The sequence below is a fragment of the Sphaeramia orbicularis genome, chromosome 1 (assembly GCF_902148855.1).
Source record: "Sphaeramia orbicularis chromosome 1, fSphaOr1.1, whole genome shotgun sequence".
NCBI lineage: Eukaryota > Metazoa > Chordata > Actinopteri > Kurtiformes > Apogonidae > Sphaeramia > Sphaeramia orbicularis.
The window spans coordinates 51,602,426-51,626,922 of NC_043957.1; the positions used below are offsets into that span (position 1 = coordinate 51,602,426).

Here is a 24,497-nt window from a genome sequence, read left to right on the forward strand (position 1 = left end):
AAAAAAAAAAAAAAAAAAAAAGGTTAATTATAGTTTAATAACAATTAGAATTTTTTTTTTACACTCAAACATGTTTCTGCAGATCAGGTTTATCTAGAACAGCAAATTTACAGTAATGGTGTGAATTACAGTGTATGGGATGATGCATAAGTGTCCACTGTGTTGGCTGATATGGAAATAAACCAACAAAATCCATAAATATACAAGAGAACAACACCTTTGAACAGCTGTCCACTGTAGTGACCACTATGCATGAAAGGGTTAAAGTGCTTTATAGATAAAGTTGGATTGGAAGAATTCAGACCCAAGCATAGGATCTACAGCTTATGAAGACCACAGGGAAATGTTTTAAAATGCATAATTCCATTTAAAAAAGCAAAGTATCACTCCTTTAACCCTTTCATGCATACTGGTCACTACGGTGGACAGCTATTCTACAGCTGTTCTCTTGTATATTCATGGATTTTGTTGTTCTTTTTGGGTTTTTTTTTTTTTTTTTTTTTTTTTTTTTTTACACATATCTTTATTAAAGTTTTAAGACACTACATATCTTTTCTGACATGAATTGGTAACATTATGTAGATCTCTCCTGAGCATAAACCACCAGAATCATAAGCCCTCCCCATAGTTTTCACACAATTTATCAGTAAATACATGTTTCTGTGCGTTAAAAATTAAACACACGGTGTCCAATTGAGCGGACATTTTTGCAACTTCATTAAAAATAGGTTCATAAGATTTTTTTTTTTTTTTTTTTCATTATTGTTTTTTTATGTTGTTTTTTTTTGGGGGGGGGGATTATTTTTGTTTTATTTATTTATTTTTATTTATTTTTCAGAAGAAAATTTTCAATCACATTGTTTTTTTCATGCCTAAAGAGGAATAAAAACACTCCGGAAAACATTTTGATTAAGGTTCTCATAATTCGTGCATGAAAGGGTTGAAGCAGGGCCACCCATGCTTTATTTTCAGATAAGATAATCCTTTATTAATCTCGGCACCATGTTGTAATTCACATGATTTTAATTTATTTTAGTAAAAATGGGACATTTAAGCTGAAATTCTTAATGTTTTGCTTTCTATTTTTGTCATGTTACAGCTGTATAAATTGCAGCAGAGACAGTGAAGTTGATTTTATGTTATGAAAAACCTGTTTCCGACTGCAGCATTTTAAAGTTATACGTCATAGTTACATTTGTGAGGTGACTTTTCAAGTGAACAACACGATTATTAACATCTTAAAAGAAAGAATACAAGGAATATCCCGGAAACTATTTTTAAAAAAACTTCAATTTCTGTTCTTTTTTGCAGTGTGTTACATCCTGGTTTAACTACCCTTTATTTTGTGTGAATGTTAAATGTATAAATCCTCAGCGTCACTGTGATAAATGAATGGGTGTAGTTTTGGAAGCGTGTGACATCATCTCTAATTGTAATGATCGTCATTACAAACATTTACAGTCGGAGGAAACGTGGGATGATAAACACATCCTGACGTCCTTCCTCTTAATAAGCAGATTCATCCTGAGTCTTTTTGTTTTTTTGTCCACATTATCTCGTTGTGAAGAACTCGCGCTCACACAGAAATCCTCTTGTGTGTTGTAGGAGATTCAGTGTTTCCAGTAATTTCCCGTTCCAAGTGAAATGACAACATTTCCAACAGGCCTTTTTTTTGGGGTGGGGGGGTGGTGGCCATCTTCCAAATTTCCATGCTGCCTCTGTGAGTGTTGGAACTGTTCTCCAAAGCTGTACTCAGGCTTTTTTTTTTAAACACCAAAAAACAAATATACCATATTTTCCAACCAAATAAACAATGCGAACGGCAAAGATGGCACATATGTTCATATAGAAAACAGCACATACCGAGGCTGCAAGATGAACTTTACATAATAAGATGAGGCAAATGGATTAGTTATAAATACAGTTAATGTGTGGTTTGTCTCATGGTCCTGTGAAATACTATATAAACTGCTGCTGTAAAAATGAATTAGGTAACTTGGTTGCTATTTCATAACTGTAACCTAAATTATCATTACTGTTCTAATAGTAATGATTATTTGTGACATAATCTCACCCTGGTGTTGCAGAGCATAGCACATTTAAACACTGAAAGTCAACATAGCTAATCATCAATAACAGTTCTTAACCCTTTCATGCACGAATTATGAGAACCTTAATCAGTCATTTTTTTCCTGAATGTTTTTATTCCTCTTTAGGCATGAAAAAAACAATGTGATAGAAAATTTTCTTCTGAAAAATAAATAAAAATAAATAAATAAATAAAAATAATTAAAAAAAAAAAAAAAAAAAAAAATACATTAAAAAAAGTAATAATGACAAAAAAATTCTTATGAATCTATTTCTCATGAAGTTGCAAAAATATCCACTCAGCTGGAAACCACACGTTTAATTTTTGACGCACAGAAACATGTATTAACTGATAAATTGTGTGAAAACTGTGGGGAAGGCTTGTGATTCTGGGGGTTTATCCTCAGGAGAGATCTACATAATGTTACCAATTCATGTCAGAAAAGACATGTAGTGTCTTAAAACTTTAATAAAGATATGTGTAAAGAAAAAACAAAAACAAAAAAACAACAAAATCCATGAATATACAATAGAACAGCTGTAGAGTAGCTGTCCACTGGAGTGACCACTATGCACGACAGGGTTAAAATGTCCAATACTAATATGGATACAATAAAAAAAGAAAAATAACACATCAGAACACTTAAAAGTAACTTAATTAACCTCCTAAGACCCAGGAAATGTCAGCAAAGTACCAGCTTTTTTTGTTTTTTTATTAAATAAGTGCCTATATTGGAAACATCATAATGCAACAGTTTTTTCAGATGCAGTTTTTAAGATTTTTATGGAATGTCCTTTGTGGTGGACAGTTTTCTTTTCTTTTTTTTTTTTTTTTTTGTATAAAGTTGTGAAACTCTTGTTCACAAAAATGGACAGAAAACCCATAGCTGGGTCTGAGGAGGTTAAAGAGGAAAACCTAGTCATTCAGATTTGTCAGAAAATGTCCTGTCAGAGATAATAATAGAAATGTGGCAATTTATTTTATTTTCTTTCTTTCTTTCTTTCTTTCTTTCTTTCTTTCTTTCTTTCTTTCTTTCTTTCTTTCTTTCTTTCTTTCTTTCTTTCTTTCTTTCTTTCTTTCAAACATGCAAAGAAACAAAATAAAATGAAATGAAGCAAATTGAGATAAAAACAAAATAACATTTAAATGAACTCAATCTATCTTCAAGTACATACAAGTCTGAATTTTGCATGATCGAAAAGAAGTAAGAAGAAGTATAAACTTATTTAAACAGTTTCTCTGTAAATGACTTTAATTTTGTAACTAGTAGTTTTAATTATTACATATTATTCGTAAAAAGAGGATTGGAAGTTTAACTATACAACTTAACAGTTGTGGAAAATATGAAAACTTTTCAAAGTCAAATATCTCTGATGGGACACACCACCCCCAATGCTAACTAATTTTTCTACAGTATTAGTGTTAGATGGCAGTTTTCTATGTTAAACTATTATTTTTAATTGGTTTAACATATTTGAATAATTAAAAACATGAAAAAATAACCTCATTTATGACCTAGGCCAATATGACCTTGTGTCCCATCAGAGAGGTAATTTTTTATCCCCTTATGTTTCCCAGTGTCTGACAGAAAAAGTACTGGGTGTGTTAATGAAACTTACATTATCTGAAAATTTGAATTGTTTTCTACATAGGGATGTAAGAAAAAATCGGTTCTGCAATATATTGCAATATTTCATTTCACAATACTGTATCGATATTAAAAAGTACTGTATCGATATTTTAAGGTATTTATTCAAATGCAGATATTGTGAAGGTTGATTTTTGTTTATATTTTATTTATTATTATCTGACACTCTTTTATTAAATAATGTTAGTTCCTTTGTTGGGATTGAACTAAAATACTGTTCTGATGTTAGTTCTGAACTAACAGAATATGAACATTTGAACAGGATCTTAAACTGTGATGTCTCGAAAACAGAATTTCAGTTTGAACACGGGAACATTTTGTGATGAAGCATTAGATCCTGTTCTGATCAAATACAAATGTGTTTAGTATTTGTGCATATTTCTGGTGTAATTCAATTCTTCCAGGAAATAATCATTTTAGAAAAAGAAACAAACAAAAAATCGCCTTTTTAACAGTATCATGATATATCGTGATATATTGTATCATGATCCTAGCATTGTGATTTGTATCGTATTGCCAGATTCTTGCCAATACACAGCCCTATTTCTACAGTGATGTAAGAATTTAAAATTACAATGAAACAAAAAACTGTTCTGACACCCAGGGCACCATTACTGTGTGTTGACCCTTAGATTGTGACTCTTATCTGTTACCGATTATTTGTTGTGTTCTGTATGACAAAATGATAAATAATTATTAAAAACTAAGCACATACCAAATCATTACATCTGATCTACAGTTTGTTTTCACCCTAACTCCCCTTTATTCAGGCAGAGAAGTTCACACCCAGTTGCTCTTCGCCTTCTCATGTCAAAAAATATTTTTGTAATGAGAGTGATGTCAGGGGGGCTGCTGGAATCCACTTGGGCGTCGGAGGTATTCCAAAAGCAATTTGACAGCTCAGTCCGAAGTCCACAGTGCAGCAGGGAGCTCTCCGAGCCAAAGTCGAGCCAGATCTCTCTCTCCTCTACTGAGTCATCTGACTTGGCCTGTTATTGTTCTCTTTCCTGCATACTTGTCATAGCTGCTGTCTAGTCATGCACAGGAACAGAGGCAGGGCCATCACCATATTATATTATTGCATATATGCCACTGTTTTATGAACTTCCTCTATTTACTTTTTTTTTTTTTTTTTTAGTTCAGTTTATTTTGAATATGCAACAAGACAAACTAATCTTACTTAGTCCTTAGAAATAAAGCAGGTAGTAAGAAGTCATGTAAGAAAACAAAAAACAAAACTTATACATGACTTCATTTGTACAGGGGCTGGACAAAATAATGGAAACACCTTCACCTCAAGATGATAATGCCCCAATCCATACAGCTAGAATTGTTAAAGAATGGCATGAGGAACATTCTAATGAAGTTGAGCATCTCGTATGGCCGGCACAGTCCCCAGACCTCAACATTATTGAGCATTTATGGTCAGTTTTAGAGATTCAAGTAAGACGTCCATTTCCACCGCCATCGTCTCTAAAAGAGTTGGAGGGTATTCTAACTGAAGAATGGCTTAAAATTCCTTTGGAAACAATTCACAAGTTGTATGAATCAATACCTCGGAGAATTGAGGCTGTAATTGCCGCAAAAGGCGGACCTACACCATATTAGATTATATTTTGTTGATTTTTTAAGGTGTTTCCATTATTTTGTCCAACCCCTGTACATTCGAAAAGGAGTAGGGGTGTGTATTGGCAAGAATTTGGCGATACGATACAAATCACAATACTAGGATTTTTTTTTTTTTTTTTAATGATTATTTCCTTGAAAAATTGAGTTACACTACAAATATGCACAAATACTAAACACATTTGTATTTGATCAGAACAGGATCTAATGCTTTATCACAAAACGTTCCTGTGTTCAAACTTAAATTCTGTTTTCCAGACATTACAGTTTCAGATCCTGCTCAAATGTTCATATTCTATTAGTTCAGAACGAACATCAGAGCATTATTTTTGTGCAATCCCGACAAAGGAACTAACATCATTTAATAAGTGTTAAATAATAATACATAAAATATAAGCAAAACAGAAAAACAAAAATGAACCTCCACAATATCTGCATTTGAATAAATACCTAAAAATATCGATACAGTATTGTGAATATATTGCAGAACCGACATTTTCTTACACCCCTAAAAAGGAGTGGGAAGAAGTATAACATATTTAATCCCACCTCTTCTCCACACAACAGTCCATCCTTTAGCTTCCTACCAGTATAGTATATGAAAAGTCAAGTCCCTTAGATCTTTTGTAAGTAATTAACCTCACTTATCGTCCTTACATACATATACAGGGTGGGGAAGCAAAATTTACAATATTTTGAGGCAGGGATTGAAAGACAGTGTATGACCAATTAGTTTAGTGAAAGTCATGAGAATTTATTTGCCACAAGAAAATTGACATAATAGAAAATGTTTTTATTCTATGTGTCCTCCTTCTTTCTCAATAACTGCCTTCACACGCTTCCTGAAACTTGCGCAAGTGTTCCTCAAATATTCGGGTGACAACTTCATCCATTCTTCTTTAATAGTATCTTCCAGACTTTCTCGTAATAGTTTTGCTCATAGTCGTTCTCTTCTTTCCATTATAAACAGTCTTTATGGACACTCCAACTATTTTTGAAATCTCCTTTGGTGTGACGAGTGCATTCAGCAAATCACACACTCTCTGACGTTTGCTTTCCTGATTACTCATATGGGCAAAAGTTTGTGAAAAGGTATGGATAATAGTGTTAGGTATGATTATGACATCAATATATGTTTGGTTTCGAAACAATTGACTTAGTGCCTGCTGAGAAAAAACAACTAAATGTTCATTGTAAATTTTGCTTCCCCACCCTGTACATACACACCCATGTTGACAATTTACCAGAAAAGTAATAATAATAATAATAATAATAATAATAATAATAATAATAATAATAATACATTAGTTTTATATAGCACTTTTCTAAGTACTCAAAGACGCTTTACAATAAACAACCAAGGGACAAACATGTATCCAACGGGTAAACAGATACGAAGTTAATACTAAATCGTAATCGAAGATCAAATACAGAGACAAATACTGACAAAAGAAAAACACACAGAAGAAGGTAGGTGAGAGTGGAGGAGGTTGAAGTAAATAAATAAATAAGTACATACATATATACATACATACATAAGTCCTTGAAGGCAACACAAATGAATACACAGTAAAGTAAACAATAAGATAAAGTAAACAACAGCAATCAAACTAAACGTAACACTCAACAAAATGCACAAAAAACAAGGAACAAACTGAAAAAAAAACAGGACAGAATATTAATGTAACAGAAGTATTAGGACCATCTATCTTTGTACTGGGACCAGACCCTCTGTTTATATACCAGTTTAAATCGGTGGATATGTTGGCATTGCTTGTGTTGGCTATCCAGACTGTTCCATGATGATGTCCGCCTCTGTTTCTTTTGTTCCACTTCCACAGATCCTCTGTGTTTACGTCTTCTCCTGTGGTTCTGGTTACACACAGTAAGCGGTCTGGAATGTCCTCCTGCCTATGACATGGTTTAACCCACATATGATCCGGTCGCCATGATGGCCTCCATGGTTGCCAGTGGAAATCGAGATGGAGAGTCTGTGGTCTTGAAAGGGGTGGATCCAGAGACATGTATGATTGTGTTCAAGAACCACTGGGCCCAGGTAAACACCAGCCGTTACTTACAAACGCCAGCATTTGCTTTTTATCGCCAAAAGTGTGGGTGTTTTTCTCCAAGTTGAAAATAGACCCTTTTCACAGCAGACGTATTGACTCATCATAGCAGTAAATTTACTCGTGCAGTGGTTCTCAAACTTGTTGCAGTGGAGTACCCCCTGGAATATACTTTTTTAGCCAAGTACCCCTAACTCTTGCTTCAGCATTTGAATTGAAAAAAAAAATTAGGCAAAATGTGTTCTTTTGCCAAAAGTGTATGTTTATATTTTCAAAACTTTGTAAACTAACACATGTATTTAACTGTAATATATAAAAATAACACATTTTTTAAAGTAAATTTTGTGTGCATAATATGAACTGAAAAGTGCCCCGGATGGATGGATGGATGGATGGATGGATGGATGGATGGATGGATGGATGGATGGATGGATAGATGGATAGATAGATAGATAGATAGATAGATAGATAGATAGATAGATAGATAGATAGATAGATAGATAGATAGATAGATAGATAGATAGATAGATAGATGATAGGGATGGGAATCATTAAGAATTTAACGATTCCGATTCCATTATCAATATTGCTTATCGATGTTTTTGCATCATTTCATCAGGTTTATATTTACTTATGTTTTGTACTTTCTGGACGTGTAGTTTTGCACTTGGTTTTGTATTCATTTTGTATTATCTTTGGATGTATTTAGTTGGTTTGTCTGACTGTATACAGTAGGATTTTATAGCTAGTTGTGTATGGCTAACCATTAAGGTTATTATTATTTAGAGGGGGGCAGGAAATGTAAGATTTTCTTCATCCTGCTCCTTTTCAAGCATGGGTGTGTGCATGTTTACTTGATGATTATTGAATGTTTACTGATGAAATGCACAACCATGAACGAAATAAATGAAATTAATAAAATAAAAATGGATAGATAGATAGATAGATAGATAGATAGATAGATAGATAGATAGATAGATAGATAGATAGATAGATAGATAGATAGATAGATAGATAGATAGATAGATAGATAGATAGATAGATAGATAGATAGAAATGTTCTTAAAATGTGACCAAAGCTTAAACAAGATGATTGACAATAAATCTATTATATGAATGTATTTATTGTCTTTTATATTTCAGCATTAATTCTCATTATCACCCCACCCCCGAAAGAGGGGCAAGGGGTATTGTTTTTGGTTTGATTTGTTTGTTTGTTTGTTTGTTTGTTTAACACTTTAGCAGCGAAACTGTTGGTTGAATTCATACCAAATTGGGTTTATAGATCACCAGTGATCCAGAATAGATGTGGTTACATTTTGGGGAAAGTAGCTCAAAGTTCTAATTTTTAATACATTTTTAAAATCTTTTTTCTTCTCCCGTTTACTTATAATGGGCAAAATTTCAAATGTGTATAAAAACATTAATATTGTTTCAATTTACTTCAAACGTGGCACATATATAGAGGCACTTGATATGATGACATCAGCTGGATCCATGCCAAAATAAGCTACAATAAGTGCGAGGGGCGGGGTTTGTTGTGCCTGGAACCACTTGTTTATTTTGTATTCAGTACATGATGATTTATTTAATGTGTTTTTCAAAAAAATTCCAAGTACCCCTGTGCTTCTTCCAAGTACCCCACTTTGGGAAGCCCTGTACCAGTGATGACTCCATTCATGTTCAGTCGGTGCATCTGTCAGAGGGTTCTGCTTTGTGATGCTAACTTACTAGCATGGCTCTCTGGGACACTTAAACAGAACAGATCCAACATTAACCCTTTCATGCATGAATTGTGAGAACCTTAGCCAAGATTTTTTTATTGAGTGTTTTTATTCCTCCTTAGGCATGAAAAAAACAATGCGATCGAGTTTTTTTTTTTTTTCCTATGGAGTTACAAAAATATCCATGCATTTAATTTTTGAAGTAAAGAAACGTGTTTAAAACCCGATATCAGGAAGTGATATGAAAACAATGAAATAAAAACATTTTTAATGCTGCTAATCTGATGTCTTCTCACATTTATCATATTCTCATGCTAGTAATTATTCACTTCATGGAGATAATATGCAAAAAAAGTCTTCTTGTCTAACAAATAACAATTGATTTACACTCAAACATGTTAGTGCAGATCAGGTTTATCAAGAACAGTAAAGTTACAGTAATGGTATGAATGTCAGTGTATGGGATGGTGTGTAAGTGTTCACTGTGTTGGCTGATATGGAACTAAAACAACAAAACCCAGTAATATACAAGAGAACAGCTGGAGAAGAACTGTCCACTGTGGTGACCTATGCATGAAAGGGTTAATGTTAGTGAGTTTTTCCTGCTGAAACGAGCCAGAGTGTCTGCTGGGAAAAGGCCTGTTGGTATATGCTTTCAAACAGTGGTTTCCATCCTATTTGACTTGTCCTTGAAATGCCTCAGTGCCTTATCATAACATCTAAAGACAAGTTAGATATTTTCCACATGTTGATTTGAATTTCTCACATAACTGTATGAAGGTCAGTGATTGTACATGTCGGTATCAAAGGTACGATACTGTCTCTGTATCTGTTTTCTGTTCCTTCACAATAAGAACAGGTGTCAACTAGGGATGTCCGATATGGGCTTTTTTGCCAAAAACCGATATGCCGATATTGTCCAACGCTTAATTTCCGATTCCGATATCTACCGATACCGCTGCCGATATATGTGGGATATTAAACTAATTTTAGGTAACATCACATATCTCCTGTCATGGAATTAACATGTCATGCCTAATTTTATTGTGATGCCCCATTGGATGCATTCTCAAATGCAACAAGACTTTCAAAATGTAAACACTGTCTGTGCAAAGAATACATACTTCAACTTAACCTTCACTTGACTTCGCCCCATTAACAAAGGCTTAGAGCTGAAAATACTGTTAAAAAGAATAAGAAAACCTAATGCAGTACTACACATGAAGTACATAATAATGGGTATAGAATGAATATAAATTAAAGTTACAGCTAAGTGCATTAATTCTATGTTTCAGTCTTATTCCCTGACTTCTCTGTGACCCTGAGCTTCATAATCAGACTAAAAAATGCATGTAAATTAATAACATTACTAGAAACAGTTTTATATCTGAAGCCTCCAAATGTTACTCATGGTATTTATAAGATTATGACACATTTGTGAGCTAATCCCATGTAAATAATGGCTTTTACCCACAGGTTGTTTTTCCACAAATTTTGTCTCATTTCAATATACATTTTCCTGAAAATATAAGTAATTACCTACCCAAACATATAAGTTTAGTGTAGATTATTGTGATTAAATTTTTTGGACCAGATGTTAAACCTTCCCTTGACTTCACCCCATTAACAAAGGCTTAGAGCTGAAAATACTGTTAAAAAGAATAAGAAAACCTAATGCAATACTACACATGAAGTACATAATAATGGGTATAGAATGAATATAAATTAAAGTTACAGCTAAGTGCATTAATTCTATGTTTCAGTCTTATTCCTTGACTTCTCTGTGACCCTGAGCTTCATAATCAGACTAAAAAATGCATGTAAATTAATAACATTACTAGAAACAGTTTAATATCTGAAGCCTCCAAATGTTACTCATGGTATTTATAAGATTATGACACATTTGTGAGCTAATCCCATGTAAATAATGGCTTTTACCCACAGGTTGTTTTTCCACAAATTTTGTCTCATTTCAATATACATTTTCCTGAAAATATAAGTAATTACCTACCCAAACATATAAATTTAGTGTAGATTATTGTGATTAAATTTTTTGGACCAGATGTTAAACCTTCCCTTGACTTCACCCCATTAACAAAGGCTTAGAGCTGAAAATACTGTTAAAAAGAATAAGAAAACCTAATGCAGTGCAACACATGAAGTACATAATAATGGGTATAGAATGAATATAAATTAAAGTTACAGCTAAGTGCATTAATTCTATGTTTCAGTCTTATTCCTTGACTTCTCTGTGACCCTGAGCTTCATAATCAGACTAAAAAATGCATGTAAATTAATAACATTACTAGAAACAGTTTTATATCTGAAGCCTCCAAATGTTACTCATGGTATTTATAAGATTATGACACATTTGTGAGCTAATCCCATGTAAATAATGGCTTTTACCCACAGGTTGTTTTTCCACAAATTTTGTCTCATTTCAATATACATTTTCCTGAAAATATAAGTAATTACCTACCCAAACATATAAATTTAGTGTAGATTATTGTGATTAAATTTTTTGGACCAGATGTTAAACCTTCCCTTGACTTCACCCCATTAACAAAGGCTTAGAGCTGAAAATACTGTTAAAAAGAATAAGAAAACCTAATGCAGTGCAACACATGAAGTACATAATAATGGGTATAGAATGAATATAAATTAAAGTTACAGCTAAGTGCATTAATCCCATGTTTCAGTCTTATTCCCTGACTTCTCTGTGACCCTGAGCTTCATAATCAGACTAAAAAATGCATGTAAATTAATAACATTACTAGAAACAGTTTTATATCTGAAGCCTCCAAATGTTACTCATGGTATTTATAAGATTATGACACATTTGTGAGCTAATCCCATGTAAATAATGGCTTTTACCCACAGGTTGTTTTTCCACAAATTTTGTCTCATTTCAATATACATTTTCCTGAAAATATAAGTAATTACCTACCCAAACATATAAGTTTAGTGTAGATTATTGTGATTAAATTTTTTGGACCAGATGTTAAACCTTCCCTTGACTTCACCCCATTAACAAAGGCTTATAGCTGAAAATACTGTTAAAAAGAATAAGAAAACCTAATGCAGTGCAACACATGAAGTACATAATAATGGGTTTTGGAAAAAGGGTGAAGCTGTGGCACAAACTCCTGTTTTTTCACACTGTGTTTCAGACCAGTTTAGAACTATCCATAAGAAAAGAGCTACAGAAAAGCCTAAAAAAAACTGATAGCTTGAACTCTGACTGTCCGCACTGAGTGGCTTGCTCACTAAGCTGCAGTGTGGTCATGCACCGTGGAATCTTGGCAGTGTGCAGCCGAGTGTTTGGCTCTTTGCAGCAGCATGTGTCCCTGCTTACCCCTGTGGGACCTGGCAGCCCGTTAGGCCTGTTCGTCCTACGCAAAGACGAATAAAGTTTTATACACACCGACATGAGTTTGACACTGGCCCGGCGCTGAGCGGACACAAACAGTGTTGGTAACTTAAGTGCCAGCTGTGTGTCCGTCCACACTAGCGGCTGTCAGTGTGGGCTCTGACCCTTTTGTCAGCTCTGAGCCTCCATGCTGCTCACAGCTCAATGAGGCCAAATGTGTTTTTATTAGGTTTGCCACAAGCTTATAGGGATTGGATCTGGTCAGAGGTTGTGTCAGACTGCAAGTGTGTAAAATCTTATTAACCTTCGGTGAATTGTGGGTCTTTCCACTAGTTGGCAGTGTAGCTGGTTTGAAAATGTAGTATTATTATAGGATAGTAGGCCTGTAACGGTACACAAAATTTTCAGTTCGGTACGTTTTCGGTTTTCAAAGCCATGGTTCGTTTTTTTTCGGTGCGGTACAGGAAGAAAGAAAACCCCTCAAAATGTCTATTAATGCATTTATTAATTTTTTTAAAACATTTTTCCCCCAGTTTTTGGAGACAATAGAATATAGAAAAACAGAAATAATATAATTCTGCTGCTACAAATCAAATAGAAAATAAAATTAATTATAAATATTACTAAATGTATTTTAAACATTAGTATTGCACTTTTCCCTGAAAGGTAGTTTCGAACAAACAAGAAAAATCTAATCAGTTCTGTCAGTTCACATTCTGCATAAAAATAACAAAAAAATTCCACATGAAGTGCAACATTAACAAGAGGGTAAACTGGTATTCTGTTGAAACAAACTGAAGAGAAACACTGACAACACAATGAACCAAATTATTGATTTTAGGACAGAGAACAAACTGTTTAGGACACTGTGTGTATTTGTGTGTGCCTGTGTGCACGGGGGATTTTTTTTTTTTTTTTTTTTGTCAGACCGGGGGGTGGGGCGCGCAGTTATACACCTGGGGATGCGGCCCAAAACTAATGTAACAAGAAGCACTCTGAGAGCGCAGACCTCCGCCAAGGCTGATCAGTGGCCCCCCCCCCGTGGGCCCCCCCCACCCCCGATCACCACCAAAATTTAATCATTTCTTCCTTATCCCATTTCCAACAAACCCTGAAAATTTCATCCAAATCTGTCCATAACTTTTTGAGTTATGTTGCACACTAACGGACAGACAAACAGACAGGCAGACAAACAAACACTGGCAAAAACATAACCTCCTTGGTGGAGGTAACAAACACTGTCGTGAAACGAAAGTGAAACTTTATATACTTTGAACGTTCTATTTATTCCTGTATTATACAGTGTGCGTGCTAGACAGACAGACAGACAGACAGACAGAGCTAGTGTCAGTGTTTTAGAACTACCGTAGTTCCTAGGGGCCAAACAACGTCCGTCTTATCACCGTCTCTTTCCTCGTTGTTGTCTTTCACCTGAACCTGAACTGATCCAAACTGGACTGGACTGATGGTGGAGGGTCTTCAGTCTCTTCCTTCCAGGTTCACATCATATTTGTTGTTTTTTTTTAACCTTATATCAGCTGCTATTTCATATATCTCGTCAATGTGTGCTCCTTCAATATGTCCATGTGAAACGTGCATGGATTTAAAGTTCCGCATCGAACGACGTCTTTCGTTCTTTTTTCTTCTTCTCATCTGTGCTGTTTCGGTACAGCTGTGTACCAAACTGAACAGGTGTGTACTGAAACGGTTCGGTTCGGTACGTGTACCGTGACAGGCCTATAGGATAGTGGTTCCAAACCTTTTTTGGCTCATGACACTATTTTAACATCTCAAGTTTCTGGCGACCCCAGACATTCAAAACGGAGACTTTTTTTTTTTGCTAAAATTAATTTGTTTTTGATCATGTAATAGTTTGGTATACTATGTTGCAAATAAACGTTAATTTTAGATGACATTTAGCCTAAATAATGTATATTATTATGGACAGAGGCAGAAAATCCAGGTGTAGATTACTGCACAAAGTGAGAATTTTCTTTTCCTTGGTCAGGATATGTACAGTCAGTCCAGCTTGGATTTACAAGGCTGACAATTAATACTGATAAAAAAATAAAGGAAGGTCCGCACAACGTATGAGCTCCCAAAACATTTATTTAACCACGTGATGTTTCAGGCCGAGGCCCTTCATCAGACTCATCAGTCTAAAGGAGGGGAAAAAAAATTTCTCCGTTTTGAATGTCTGGGGTCGTCAGAAATTTGAGATGTTAAAATAGGGTCAGGAGTGAAAAAAGGTTGGGAACCACTGTCCTATAGGCTTGTAACGGTACACGTACTGAACCGAACCGTTTCGGTACATACCTGTTTGGTTCAGTACACAGCTGTACCGAAACGGTACAGTACGATGAGAAGAAGAAAAAGGAACGAAAGACGTCGTTCGACTGTATGTATGTGATTCTTCATACTTATATTTGGCTTCATATTTTTTCCTAAAAATAAAGACATACATTTTTGTGATCATAATAAATAGGAGTTAAAGTTCCCAGTTACTGACGGTGAACCAAAAAAAAGAGAACTCTGTGTTCTACACTAAAGCTTGTTTTGCTGAAGGCAAACTGGCAGCACAGTCTAAGAGTCTTATTTCCACGCTTAGATAATCTGTAGCCTGATAAGAGTCCTGTTGACTTTGGTTTCACTTCGGAAAACCTTGAAATCTGAGGAACATGATGTAAGCAGGAGTGGCCCGGGCCCGCTTCAGTGAAAGATGAGGTTTATGTTCATTTCCTGTGTCTTATCTGTTTCTCTCAGGCCTGATGCTCCTCATTGTTGTTGTTGTTGTTGTTACATGTAAATAGGGCTGTCAGCTGATGTGGAGCTGCAGACAATCTTTGACTGTCGACAATGAAATGAGGGCCGTTTGTTACGTCACTGTGTGGCTTTGAATTACCGGCACATTTGTTTTGCCCTTCACAGACATGTTGGATGGGAGCTGATGAGTTTTTATTGGTACTGATATGATATGATCCACCTTCATTCCTAATTAAAAGTGGGGTGTAATGTTTTCCTGGAGCATTTTTTACTATATTGCTTAAAATCCCCTTCACAACCCAATTAATTAAATGGTACTTATATAGCACTTTTCCACACATTTATGGTGCCTGAAGCGCTTTACAAAGCCTCACATTCACCAGTTCACACACACACACTCATACACCAGCTGCTGCCATGCAAAGCACTACCAGGCCCTACTGGAAGGTTCAGTGTCTGGCCCAAGGGCACTTCAACATGTGCTGTCGGAGGCAGGATTCGAACTGCCAACCCTTCAGTCATTGGACGACCCACTCTACCAACTGAGCCACTGCCGCCCGTTGAATTAAATGCTCTAACACAAAAATAAAAAATTTAGTCACCTGTGGAACGGACAGGACTGAAAAAACACCATCCAATCATTTTAAGCGACCCATCAAAATGATTGAACGGTGATATGTCTATCAAACTCAACTGCCATTTGTCCCTCCCCCCTCCCCTATCTGGGCGTACCCCTCTTCATCATGAATCGTGTGTTCTCAGAGGTTTGGAGCACTTGTTCAGGAAACAAAGCCAGAGCCAGAGCTTGACTTTTTTAGTTATATTAGGATGGAAAGTTCTGTTTTGTCACTAACATAAATCAGTCGGAAATGTAACGTTAGTCAGATAGGTATGAATGAGAGCCGGGTGAACTGTTGCCATGCAGCGCTCGTGAACCCTCGAGAACAAGTTTTGCACGTGCCAGTACTCTGGAGGCGTGGCTTCGGGGGTATGTCTGAAGAAAGGGGTTTGGACTTTTGACTTAAAATGTAGCTCGCTCCAACTGTTGTTCTGTGGTCTCCTACCCCACCTTTAATTTCCTTTGTGGGAAAAAGTAGGTCCACACTGTTTTATTCTTAATCAGAGTGGAGTAACAGTAGAAAATTCATGCTTCTCAGATGTGCAAAAGCTCCAGTGTTTTGTGTGTTGAGTTTCAGTTACAAATGGCATTCCAGGAATTTAAGCTGGTGTCATGTAGGAACACGGCTTAGTGTGTTTTCTAGTGTTTCCACCCACACTTGAAACGATCATTTTACAGACAATGCAACCAGGACTGTTGTCATCTTTTGTTGTGAACCGAAACCTGTTGGACTGTTTTTTTTTTCTACTTGTCATGGTTACTTTTCCGCATGTTTCCAGGAGTTTGATGTCATTGTTTTGCTTCATACAACTGTCACAAAAACACGCTGACCTTGATGAAAGCCTCTGATAACTTCAGTGGCTTTAGCACTGAAGGTGGCTCAAGTCTCATGAATGACATTCCTTTTAGTGATATCTACCACTTGTATCACATCCAGCTGACAGCTCAGTTGTATCAAAGAGAGGAAAAAAACAAACACCTTAAATGCGTAAGCGAAACTCTAGATTTGAGGAAAAACAAGAAAAAAAAGTTGTATTTGTGCAGTAAGCAAAATAGCTGGCTGACTTTCAAATGGTCAGTGTATCTTTTGGTTATTGGATTTTCTTTTCAGAAAAAAAAGAAAAACTAGCGGTTAATTGATATTCATTTTAAAATAGAATAATTAAAATTTAATTTCAAGGTGTTTTTTTATCAGTGTGAAAACGGATGAAAAAATTTAAAAAAATTTTTTTCAAACAGATTGATTTTCATTTTCTCTTTCTAATAACAAAAAAGAAAGTTCCTACCTGACAGAAATAGAAAAACGGACCAAAAGCGCCTGTTTTTTTCAATTTCTGAGACCGTATCTTGTCATTTTCAAGGAAAGAGCGCCAATGCCTCAGTCACAAAGATTCTTACAAACGATGGTTTGTACGAAATCTGGACATCATAGACATGCTCCCTCCATGAATGTCTACCAACTCCAGAATTTGTGCGAACTGGAAGATTCGCACAAACCCATCGTTTGTAAAAATCTTTGTGACCTTGATGGCATTAGCGCTCTTTTCTCGAAAATGACAACATCCGGTCTCAGAAAATGAATGGTTTTTCCATTTCTGTCAGGTAGTAACTTTCTTTTTTGTTACCAGAAAGAGAAAACGAAAATCAATCTGTTTTTTAAATTTGGTTTATCTGTTTTTGTTTTTTTTTTAATCTGCTCATACAAATATACAAGACATTTTACATGCATTTACATATCTAATCAAACATCCCCATATGGCAGGTTTATCTGTGTTGACACTGAAAAAGAAAAACACCTCGAAATTCAATTTTAATTCTTCTATTTTCTAATCAATTAACCACTAGTTTTTCTTTGGTTTCTGAAAAAAAAAAAAAAAAAAAAAATCCAATTAGCAAAAGCTCCGGTGACCCCAAATGTACCTGTCACTTCAGTAAGGCCTGCAGATCTGATCCCTGAGGCCCGATCCACTGGACTAAGCCCCATCCAGCTCAGACAACAGTTCCAAACTCTGTTCTCTTGTTTCCATGGGCCATGCCCAGCTCTCTTGTACACAGCCGATTGTCATGGCAGCAGAGGCAGGCAGGGGACACTGGGCCCATTATGGGGACTCCAGTTTCTACACAGCAAACACACACAAGGGAGGGACTGGATACACAAAGGACTGTTTCACTACTGCTAGCAGAGTTTATCTGTGCTCCGATGCTGGTCCATTACCCCCACTTTTGTCCAATAGTCTACCTGTTAAGAATACAATAATTCCTGTATCTGTTTAACCCATGAGGAGCCAAACCTCCACTGACATCTGCTGATCTAAAAGGTTTAATATCTGTTCATTCACTAATTCTATCAATACATGTCAATAACCAGAAGCACTCGGAGAGCGCAGACCTCCGCCAAGGCTGATCAGTGGGCCCCCCCACCCCCGATCACCACCAAAATTTAATCATTTCTTCCTTATCCCATTTCCAACAAACCCTGAAAATTCCATCCAAATCTGTCCATAACTTTTTGAGTTATGTTGCACACTAACGGACAGACAAACAAACAGACAAACAAACAAACAAACCCTGGCAAAAACATAACCTCCTTGGCGGAGGTAATTAGTGTAAAATACAGTTTGTCATCTTTTCACGGTCATCAGATATGACCCATTTGGATGTTCAGAGGCTCCATACGAGGGCTGTTTAATAAGTTCATGGCCTCACCCAGAACAGAACAACACAGACTGATAATTTATATTTTATTTCTCAGCATAATCTCCATTTACAGCAATGCACTTGGTCCATCGTTGTTCAAGCATCACTATCCCATCACCATTGACACGGACCAATGCATTTGATTTTTACTCAGTATTTCTGGGTGAGGCCATGAACTTATTGAACAGCCCTCGTAGTTACCATGGAAACAGAGTCATCTTCTACAACATTGATTCACCAGTAAAACCCATGGAACTGAATCAATGACAGTGGATGGAGACACTTGGTTTATATTCAGTTATTGATATATTTGCTGAAAAAGTCACATTTCCTTCAGTTTTCTCTGTTTTGATATAATAACCTAAATAAAAAAAAGGAACTGCCTGGATTTAACCCATAAAGACCCGAATAGCCACCGACGACCAAAGCCATCTACTAATGTAAAATGTTTAATACCTGTTGATCCACTAATCCTATCAATACATATAAATAGTGTTTGCTCCTGGAGGATTCTGTTGGGTTTCTGTAAATTGGCTTAGAGTCTGGTTTTGACCAACTCTATATATAAAGTGTCATGAGATAACTTTTTTGTTGTGATCCGGCACTATATAAATAAAATTTGATTGATTGAGTGATTTGATTGGTTTTCCCCTGTAAGTTGCTTTGGAAAAAAGCGTCTGCCAAATGAATAAACATAAACATAAATAATTGGTGTAAAATGCAGTTTATCATCTTTTCATGGTCATCAGATATGACCCATTTGGACGTTCAGAGGCTCCGTAGTTACCATGGAAACACAGTTATCTTCTACAACATTGATTCACCAGTAAAACCCATGGAGTTGGATCAATGACAGTGAATGGAAACACTTGGTTTATGTTCAGTTATTGATATTTTTACTGAAAAAGTCGCATTTCCTTCAGTTTTCTCAGTTTTGATATAATACCCTAAATAAAAAAGGAACTGCCTGGATTTAACCCATAAAGACCCGAACAGCCGCCGATGACCAAAACCATCTACTAATGTAAAATGTTTAATACCTGTTGATCCACTAATCCTATCAATACATATAAATAATTGGTGTAAAATGCAGTTTATCATCTTTTCATGGTCATCAAATATGACCCATTTGGACGTTCAGAGGCTCCGTAGTTACCATGGAAACACCGTCGTCTTCTACAACATTGATTCACCAGTAAAAGTTGGATCAATGACAGTGGATGGAGACACTTGGTTTATGTTCAGTTATTGATATTTTTGCTGAAAAAGTCACTTTTTCTTCAGTTTTCTCTGTTTTGATTTAATAACCTTTAAATTTACTTGGAGTTTTCATGAACGTATAAATTAAATATAAGAAGTTATATATAGGAAAATACATAATTTACAGTGAAAAAGGTCAAATATACAGAATAATCATGTTTTTGTGAAATGATAGTTTGTTTTTGTGTAAATACAGTAAAATGACATGAAATATTTTACAATTATAAAGAGAAAAATTTGGAGTTGTGATTATTTATAGGTTAATATGGTAGTATTTTACTGATCTGACCCACTTTGGATTAAATTGGTCTGTATACATGTGGAATTTGAACTAAAATGATTAATATCTTAAGTGTAATATTTTTGCATTTCACAAATTCATCCCAGGGACCATACTACACACACACTTTTATAAACTTGCTTTTATGTGATGTTTGTCCCTTTTCATTTTAATTTTAATTTTTAAAATTTGAATCTTATCCTGTTTGATTGTTGGTTTATTTTCTCATACATGATGTTTTATCTCACACCTTTATTTTTGCATTGATTTAACAGCATCATGTTACGTTATCCCTGCCCTCTTTATTCTGATTCATTTAATTTATTGGAAGTGTCATGTTTCTGCATTGTTGTACACATCTCTCCTATTATGTTGCTTCTGTTTTAGTGTTTTTACTTACATCTTGTATCCTGCTGTTGTGCCCTTTACTTGTTTGTCAAAAGCACTTTGTAAACTTTGTTTTAAAAGGTGCTATATAAATAAAGCTATTATTATTATTATTATTATTATTATTATTATTATTATTATTATTATTATTATTACCTCCGCCAAGGAGGTTATGTTTTTGCCAGGGTTTGTTTGTTTGTCTGTTTGTTTGTTTGTTTGTCTGTCCGTTAGTGTGCAACATAACTCAAAAAGTTATGGACAGATTTGGATGAAATTTTCAGGGTTTGTTGGAAATGGGATAAGGAAGAAATGATTAAATTTTGGTGGTGATCGGGGGTGGGGGGGCCCACGGGGGGGGGGGGGGCACTGATCAGCCTTGGCGGAGGTCTGCGCTCTCTGAGTGCTTCTAGTTATTATTATTATTATTATTATTATTATTATTATTATTATTATTATTAGTATTATTATTATTATACTAGACCCTTTGGTGGGCTGGATTTGGCCCACAGGCTGCATGTTTGAAACCTCTGCTTCAGAATATCTAAAGTCTAAGTCATATATCTCTTGTCTGTTACTGTAGGTGGTGAAGATTCTAGAAAAGCATGACCCCTTGCGCAGCAGCTCCATGCCCGCTCTGGGCGTCATCAGCCTCAGTGCAGGGTCCAGCGGTGGCCCTCGATTCGGGCCCATCCCCGGAGACGAGGCGAGCGCAGTGCAGAACTATGTGGAACATATGCTGTTCCTGCTGATGGAGGAGGAGAGCGGTCAGGCCGGTGCCATGGGCCCCATCCTGGAGTTCGTGGTGATGGAGAATGTGATGGAGCGTCTTTTCGTGTGGAGCCTGCGCAGGGAGTTTACAGACGACATGAAGCTGGAGCAGCTGAAGATGTATGAGATGCTGGTGGGCCAAGCGCACCAGCCTCTTCTGCATCATAAGCCCATCCTACGGCCCCTCATGATGCTGCTGTCGTCCTGCTCGGGCACCGCTGCCCCGCAGGTGGAGGCGGAGCTGGTGCTGCTGCTCAACCAGCTCTGCTGCGTCCTGGCAAAGGACCCGTCAGTTCTGGAGCTGTTTTTTCACACCAGCGAGGATCAGGGAGCCACAAACTTCCTCATTTTCTCCTTGCTCATCCCGTTCATCCACAGGGAGGGGACTGTGGGTCAGCAAGCCAGAGACGCCCTGCTGCTCATTATGTCTTTGTCTGCTGAGAATGAGCGGGTGGCCAAGCACATCTCAGAGAACACCTACTTCTGTCCGGTCAGTCTGGAGTTTTCAATGTATTCCTTATTTATGCTGTAGTCTCCTTAGGTGGGGTACACACTTAAAGATAACACTGGTCTACAATTTTTACCTCCGCCAAGGAGGTTATGTTTTTGCCAGGGTTTGTTTGTTTGTCTGATTGTTTGTTTGTCTGTCCGTTAGTGTGCAACATAACTCAAAAAGTTACGGACAGATTTGGATGAAATTTTCAGGGTTTGTTGGAAATGGGATAAGGAAGAAATGATTAAATTTTGGTGGTGATCGGGGGTGGGGGGGCCCACGGGGGGGGCCACTGATCAGCCTTGGCGGAGGTCTGCGCTCTCTGAGTGCTTCTAGTTTAGAAATGATTTGCTTCAGACATTAAATGTGCTAAATGTTACGTATTTTAATAAGATTAATTGGAAAATAAATGACAAAAGTGCCGGTTTGCTGATGTTTTCAAGGTATATGATTAAGTGTTATTACACATATATATTGGTTTATGTACATTTACATAATAGTTTTATAAATCTTCCACTAAATAGAACCTGTAAAGTGAATGTATTCTAATGTGCAGACAGTGTTTTGAAGTAGATCTTGTAGCTCTGAGACAAATATTCCTTTTGAGTCAAACCCATTCTCTCGTTAATTCTTGAATTTCACATTTTGACCCAAGGCTGTGTGTTGGAAAGTTCAGCCAACCAGCATTTTTTACTTGATTTTTCTTTATCAGTGACTCTCATGTGGTAAAATTTCATTACTTTTATTCTGGAAGCATTTTCCTTGTAGACCAGTGTAATCGGGCTGGTTTTGTCCTGATTTTCCCCCATCCCGACCAAGGACAGCAAACCCCAGATTATTTTATGTCTTATAAGATTGTCCTATCAGATTATCCTGTGGTCTGAGGTGTGTTAAGAGTGAATTTGTCCCAATAATCGGCTCTGAAATGGATAAATATTAAACTTGTTCAATATTTACGATGAAAAATCTTCGTGTGCGGGGAAAGCCAATGACTCCCAAGCAGATTCCTGCACGGGTCCACTTTTCCAAACCCACACCCACCCGTGCCCACGTACATTAGACCCACAACCTGACCCAACCCGTTATTAAACACATTGTCTACACATAACTCACTTTTAAGGGCTTCATTTTTGCCTAAAACGCACGTCATCATTAAATCTTTAATATCTGCTGCTCAATGACATCTGTGGCCGGATGTAAACAGACGTGAAGCTCACTTCAAAATAAAACCGGATGTGGATTAACCACGGTCAGATTAGATGATCATCATCATTAAATGTCCTGCAAATTATTTTCATCAATAAATTTTCATTTTTTCACTTCCTTGGCTGCTACCCACCCGCATTTCATTGAATTTTTACCTGGGCCCGTACCTGCAAAAATACTTCTTTTTTTTTTTTTTTTTTTTTTTTTAACTCATCCCTGTTACCCGACCCGTTTTTTTTTGGGGGGGGCGGGGGGGGGGGGTTACCAGATTCAAGACTCTGCTGCTGAGTCATACTATGTTTCTTCTTCTTCTTCTTCTTCTTCTTCTTCTTCTTCTTCTTCTTCTTCGTCTTCTTCTTTTTCTTCTTCTTCTTCGTTTTTGTTAGATCACGTTAGATCATGCAAGATTTCTGGCTTGGGGGACTAGATTCTACAGGGTGTCCCATAAGTCTCCATACATAGGAGACATAATACATTCCATACATATATGGTTCTAACATGTATTTCTTTATATTTCTTCTTTATAGTTCTTCAGCAGTGGAGGACACGCATTGAAATGTGTTCCCGACAAAATGGCAGTCATATAGAGCATATTATATAAATAAAAATGGTTTATGTCAAGAAACGTTTATTTTTCCTATGTATGGAGACTTATGGGACACCCTGTAGATCGGTGGTGGGACAGAATCCTTATGTGTGTGGTGAGATTATCAAAGCACACCCCACACAGTACAATCAAAACTGTTCAATGCCTGATTTTTTTGTCTTCATATGTGAGGTCTGTACCAGATAAAAAATCTCTTCAGATTGAGAAAATCCTTAGGCGTGTACCCCGCCTTAGTTAAAAAAAAGAACACAGGAATTGAATAGAATTGATTTTTTTTTTTTTTTTTTTTTGTAGTAGCCTCGACTTTGTTCTGGGCTTTGTTCAAATTATTATTTTTTTGGTCGTATACTGGACATGCACTAGATAATAACACCAAACATCATTACCAACTGGGCAAGGTCAAGGGCGTCACAGATGGACAGCCCACTACTTTTTGATTCATAACTTTTGAACCGGACAAGTTTAAGACAAATGTTGCACATAATTGGTAACGTCGAAATGCCGTCTTAAACATACTCAAAGGGCAAAATTTAGTTTCAAATATTTGTAAATGAAAAATATCAAAAACTACTGCGTCACAGATGGACAAAAAGTTAACATCTTTTTTTTTTCAAGAAGTACAAAGTTCTCAAAAGTGAAGTTCCTATGACATTTTCATCCTAAAATGTATTCAGTGTAATCCTTAAACCCTCTATTTTACAACCTAAGAATTGGTTAGAGGGAAAAAAAAAAAAAAAAAAAAAGATCATATCTAAATAGCAAGAGTTTGGACAAATGGCAGCGTCATGGATGGACAACGAAAGTAAATATCAAATTCAACAATTTTTATTTTCAATTATCAATATCAAATTTTTATTTATTTATTCATTTATTTATTTATTTATTTATTTATTT

General features: G+C 36.1%; 1 protein-coding gene across 2 annotated transcripts in view; it reads left to right on the plus strand.

Annotated features, from left to right (window-relative positions):
* fhip1aa (FHF complex subunit HOOK interacting protein 1Aa) overlaps positions 1-24,497 on the plus strand; it is a 95,017-nt gene that overhangs the window by 36,941 nt on the left and 33,579 nt on the right. For both annotated transcript variants that reach the window (XM_030140967.1, XM_030140975.1), the window contains exons 3-4: positions 7,205-7,419; positions 21,110-21,787. In XM_030140967.1, the coding sequence (XP_029996827.1) occupies positions 7,312-7,419; positions 21,110-21,787 (786 nt within the window). In that variant the 5' untranslated portion in view covers positions 7,205-7,311. The remainder of the gene's footprint in view (positions 1-7,204; positions 7,420-21,109; positions 21,788-24,497) is intronic.